Genomic DNA, 6,000 nt, shown 5'->3' with positions numbered 1-6,000 from the left:
AATAACTGTGTATAGTGCCAGGTGGGTACTAGACTAATGCAGGAATCACTGCATAAATTATATAAATATCTACCCACTATGCTGCACACCTGAAACTAATATAAAATAACATTGAATGTCACTTATAACTGAAAAAAATAATTAAAAAATAAATATACTAATTTAAAGTCTGTTTGTGTGTGATAATTTCATCATTTCAATCTTTGTGAGTCTGTATTTGCCTTTTAGTTCTCCTGGTTCTTTCTTGTGGTGCTTTGTTTTCCTGAGTGTTATTTTGTTGTTGTTGTTGTTGTTGTTGTTTTATTTTTACCATGAGCTGCACATTTTCCTTGGAATTTTATTTGTAGGAAGAAGGTCTGCAAGAATGACTGTAGAATAGATACCCTGGGTGGAATCCTAAAGTGTATGTGCCCAGCTATCATCAAGTTATCTTTCTTGCCAACACAGTTATCAAAGTTTTTGTCCTTTACTGATTTGATAGGTAGAAAAAGTATATAATATAAATGTAATGGATATAGAGAGAGATACAGAGATAATCAGTATGGTTTAATTTACATTTTTTATGAGTGGAGTTGGGCATTTTTTTCATGTGTAAGAATCAGTTGTATTTCTTTTTTATGTATTATTTGTTCATATATTTTTGCCCATCTTTCTGTTTGGTTGGTGGTCTTATTGAGTTGTAGGATCTCATCATTTCTATCGTGAAGATTAAGAAAGCACAAAGAACTGAAAGACTTTTGTCAGGATTACTTGGCAAGTTACACAACAGTGGTGAGAATATTAAGACCCTTTTCAGGTAAGAACGTTTAGTTCCTTTATAAATATAGACACCAGGCAAAGTTCTGACTTATTTACAATCCTACCAGTTTGCTTATGCATTATTTTCCTTTCTTCTGGGGTGTGAATTTTTAGTTTTGACCCCCCAAAAAAAAGCCCTGAGGGAGGGGTGATTTAGGGAATGATATTATTAATACTAAAGGATTTATATGTTTGGGGTAAAGGGTACTTGGGATCATAGGCATTATTGCCTAGAGAAATGTAGTGTTACCCACAGCAAAAATCGGCTCTATTGTTAGGTGATGAGGCCACACAGATGTTGAAAGGGCAGTCTAGAGGTAATACTGGAAAAGAGATTTAATTTTCAAGTGAACAGTGTGTTCTCTTTAACATTTTTGGCTACTATATTGTAAAGCTATCGTGCAAATAATTGCATCGCTGTATTATTCATGGTGGACCATTCATTTCTTAAAATTACCACTGAGCAACCTGAAACAGTAGAGGATAGCGATTACTCTGTGCGAGTGCCAACGCAGAATGCCAAAAGCTTCCCCTTGCCTGACAAACATCTTTTATGCAGCCGAGCCATCTATATGCAAAACACATCTTCACATGGTGCCTCTGAAAACAACTGGCTGCTGGGCAAGGCAGGTGTGGACTCTAGTTCCGGACTTGGGGCTGCCATGTATTGTACGACCACAGGCAACCCAGGCAACTGGCTTTCGGTCGGTCATCTGCTGCTGCCGTGTCTGTTAGCTTCGCCGACTCGTCGCACGATATTCTGGCACAGTATTCTCTAGCAAACAAACGAATGAGCCCAGAAAGATGTTTCCTAAAGGAGCGGGGGCTGAGCCTTGCTCAGGAACGCATTTGTCACATACTTCGAAGACTCCTTTTGCGGTGTTTTGGGCACATCTGTGCCTGAATTTTAAAAAGTGCCCCTGAACTCAACTGTCCAGAGTTTGAGGTAGAACTTTTCTACACATGGACGGCGCTAGGCAAGCGCAGCCCGGTAACTTGGTTTACCTCTTCTTCTATTTAACTCCTCACTCACGGAATTTACTGAGGGCGGCCCACGCCTAGTTTTCCGTCCACACACACCTGCCCCGGGCATTGGCCCACCGCAGTCAGAGCCCGAGCCCACCTTCCCGGGCACAGACGGGACAGCACAGACCCGCCTTGGCTTGGGGCGCCGGAAGTAAGGCTACGCGCGGACTACTTTTCGCGGACCCTCGGCGGGCGGGCGGAGGGATCCCGCGCACTCGCCCGCGGAAGGGGTACGTGCGGCGAGGCCCAGGCAATGCGCCTGCGCGGCGGCCGCCGCTACCTCTGTGGCCGCCGTCTCCCGTCAGTGGGTCGGCGCGTCTGCCTGTCGGCGGGTCTGTCCGCACGCGGGGAGCTGTCGCTTTCCCCTCCTCTGCTCCGCGTCCGCCATGGCGCAGATCCTCCCCATCCGTTTCCAGGAGCACCTCCAGGTGAGGAGCGAGTTCCCGCCCCGAGGGAGCGGCGGGCGGGCTCCAGGGCGGGTCGCGCGCTGGGTCCTGTCAGCCGCGCCCCCGACCTCCCGGGGGACCCGGCGGCGCCGCTGACCGGCCGGCGGCCCCCGACCGACTCCAGTGGAGACGGCGCGGCTCGGGAGCCTAATGGCCGGGGCGGGCGCGTGTGCGGACCTCCAGCTGTGCCGGTTCGGGAAACCGTTATCCCCCAGCGACGGTCGGCTCTGGGGGTGCGGTCTGGGCAGCGCTTCTCGGGCGGCTCGGACCTCGGGAATGCTCCGAGTGATGGAAACCATAAACTGCCGAAACCTGTCGTAGTGCCTTTGAAAAGCTTTAACTGACTAGCGGTGCGCATGCATTCAAATCCCAGGCTTTGTAACTCCGATATATCTGGGTCCAGTCCTAAAATGCCCCTTTTGCTTCTCGTGATCTCTACGCCGGAGTTTGCGTCCGTTGACTTGCAGAGTCACTGGTGTGGCCTCGTGGGAGAGGATCTTCAAATTGTGTGACCAAAGAAGAAAATTAATCACAGTGTTTTTTTTTTCAGAAGAGCCTTTCAATACGATAATAGTACCCTCGAAGTTGAGCTTTTTAAGGAGGTCCCAGTTTGTTCTATCTATATATAACTCTCCTGATATAGTTGCGCCCGAGGAAAAGAAAGATTGGCGGCCTGTGTTTGAACGACGTTCGGTACAGGCGCTGGGCACAGCGCTCCGCTCACAGGCACTCAGGTGTCATACCTGGGAAGGGTAGTACGGTTCTCACTCTACAGGTGAGGAGATGGGGCTAGATGAATAGTAGCTACCAGCTCGTTCTTAAGTGCTTTATGTGAAATCAGCACACTTCGTAAAATACGCATTATTTCCCCTGTTTTCTAAAGAAGGAAACTGAGGCACAAGCTGTTAAATAAGTAAGTCGTCTCCAGTCATCCATTGACCAAGAGCAGGATTCAGACTCGGGTCTTTTTGACTGCTCAGCTATACAGCAAGGAATTCGGTGGATTGAAAGGTCATGTTTTCACAACACAGTGCCCTTTTAACTCTATATCCAAACGAGAAAGGCCCTGGGGGGCTCTAGTGATTGTTCAAATCGCCCCCATCCCGCAGATTGAAAACTTGATTCCTGAGTATCCTGCCAGGGTTACTTGGTGAGTGATATATCTGTGGTTGTGTGGAGGTGAAAGTCTCCCAAACACCCATCTCCTTTCTGGGCTCCATTCTACCACTAAGCTGAGCCTGTGCCAGTTATGTAGAACAGCAAAATACTACTGCTGCTATTATAATAATATAGTAATCATTTATTGAGCTGTTTCTGCTTTAGCCACTGTCAAAACGTTGTTTTCGAAAGGTAGGGAAGCACTAAGGCATTTTAAATACCCATCAAAGTTCATAATGTCTTGAAGGGATATATTCTATTACCTGGAAAATAAGTGGCTTGTGGCATACAGGCCATGTGAATAGAAATCTGTGGTTTGTGGTTTCTGGCACTAACCAGTGTGAAGGCTGCTTTGCACTCCTTGTTTATTATCTAGCCTGCACACTCTCCCTTCACGGCAGACATTTCAGAACTTACACCTTTTCCTTAAATCCCTGATCCTGCCACTCCCTCTCACTGCCAGCAGGTAATTAGAGAAACAAGGCATAAGCTGGTATGTTCCTCACCTTACGCATGCAGCCTTACAAACTTGTATGCGATCTCCCTTTTCTACCTTTCTATTACCTCCAAAGTGGGGTTCTTTTTCTTGTCTATGTAATGGGGCGTTGCTCGGTAGCATCTTGTCTTTCCCGTATTTTCATCCATTTCCTCTTGGTGGGTTTTTCCTGTTTGTGCTTAACCGTGCTCATATTGCTTCCATCTTTACAGCAAACTTCTCCCTCCCATGTCCTCCTCTTACTTCACAACCGGACGTCATGAAAGAATTGCCCTATCCCTTCTTCACTTCCCTTATGTTCCTCAATAACCTGCAGTCTGGTTTTTGTCCCCCTTGCCAAGGTCACATGTCATTGTGCAGACTCTTTTGGAAAGGACCAGAGAGTATATATATTCAGCTTTGAGGGCCACATATTGTCTCTTATCACAAATTCTTCCTTTTTTCTTTAACCTTCTAAAAAAATGTAAAACCCATTTTTAGTTGGGCCATACAAAAACAGGTTATGGTTTGCCAATCCCTGCTGTAAAACATCAACTCCATCATGGGGATGTAAAGTACATCACAGGAGATATAGTCAGTAATATTGAAGTAACTATGTATGATATCAGGTGGGTACTAGACTTATCGGGGTGATCACTTCATAAGTTATATGATGTCTAATCACTATTTTGTACACCTGAAACTAATATAATATTGCATGTCAACTGTAATTGAAAAATAAAACATTATTTAAAAAAATGGAAACAAACTCAAACTCTTAGCATCACAAACGTCTTCCATGACTTTCCAGCTGCATTTGACACTGCACTTTATTGCCTCCCCTGGACCTTTCTCGGCTGCTTTTGCTGGTACCACAGTCTCCCAGGATTTCTCCTACCTCTTTGCCCATACCCCAGTTTCTTTTATAGGTGTCTCTTATGCATGAGCCTGGGTTTATCTTAAGCCACTTTATCTTTGTAGTATGCTCTACTCTGTGATTTGTGTGTATGTTCATATACTCATTATTCCCAGAGAGGTTGCATATTTTTGCTGAGCCTCGGAGCTGCATGTAGGAGAGGCAATTGCAGGCTCTGGTTAGAGTAGAGACTGAGGCCAAGTGGAAGGGTTTGAATCTGGACTCAGGCACTTACTGACCATATGAATTTGGGCAACTTGTGTAACCTTTTTGTGCCTCCATCTCTACATCTATCAAATAGAGATAAAAGGTATAATTCTTACCTTGTAGAGTTATTGAGGTTTTGTAGTAATAAATGTGGTAAATGTAAAGTGTCAGTGACTGGTCTGTAATAAAACACTATGTTCTTGTCAGCTGTTATTGCCATTATGACAGCTATCTGTTGAACAAAGCCATTGGATGACCCATAGTTTCCTCAGATGCATCATGTTCAGAAATAGGGTTCTTCTTCCTCCCCAAACATGTATCTTCTCCAGTTTCCTGTCAGGAATCTAGGAGACAGCCATGACTTCTTTCTAGCCTGTTGGTTCTTCCTCCTATTTATTTTTGGCATTGTTCTGCCACTGTCATCATGACCACCACTGCCCTAGAGTATGCCATATTCATCACCTAGATGGTCGTACTGTGTCTCTGGTCATCTGCCTCCAGTCTTGCCCTCCCCCGTCCATTCTCTAGCACATAGGCAAAGAGACCTTCTCAAAGGATGAACAGCTGCTTAGTCTGTCAGTGAATGGTTCTCTGTTGCCTCCAAGATGAAAATGCCAGACTCCCAAGTGCTGTGTAAAGCCCTGCCTAATCCAGCACCTGCTTAGTTCTCGCTGCTCCCCTTCTTGTCCTCTAGGACCTTCTCTGGAGCCTGACACCTTTGCTCATGGGCTTTTGCACATATTGTTGCCTCTTTCCAGAACCCATTCTTCCCTTCACCACTCTCATTACCCAACCAAGTCCTACTTAACCATCTGGTATCTGCTTAAATGACACTGTCTGGAAGCTGTCCCTGACTTGTCAGAGCCCTTCCTTTGTGCCCCTGTGGCCTTTGGGACTTCTCTTATGATGGCCCTCATCCCATGGTGTTATAGTTGTTCATTTTCCCAGCTGGACTGCCAGCTCAGAGAGGTCAG

The 6,000-nt window shown here is 45.7% G+C and overlaps 1 protein-coding gene across 4 annotated transcripts in view; it reads left to right on the top strand.

Moving 5' to 3' along the window:
- The first annotated feature begins 2,114 nt into the window (after window positions 1-2,114).
- CLTCL1 (clathrin heavy chain like 1) overlaps window positions 2,115-6,000 on the top strand; it is an 85,603-nt gene continuing 81,717 nt past the window's right edge. For all 4 annotated transcript variants that reach the window (XM_081037868.1, XM_081037865.1, XM_081037867.1 and 1 more), the window contains exon 1: window positions 2,115-2,252. In XM_081037868.1, the coding sequence (XP_080893994.1) occupies window positions 2,211-2,252 (42 nt within the window). In that variant the 5' untranslated portion in view covers window positions 2,115-2,210. The remainder of the gene's footprint in view (window positions 2,253-6,000) is intronic.

Source organism: Rhinolophus hipposideros (assembly GCF_964194185.1).
Source record: "Rhinolophus hipposideros genome assembly, chromosome: 24".
NCBI lineage: Eukaryota > Metazoa > Chordata > Mammalia > Chiroptera > Rhinolophidae > Rhinolophus > Rhinolophus hipposideros.
Note: the sequence above shows the minus strand (reverse complement) of the source record. Positions and strands in the feature narration are given on the sequence as shown.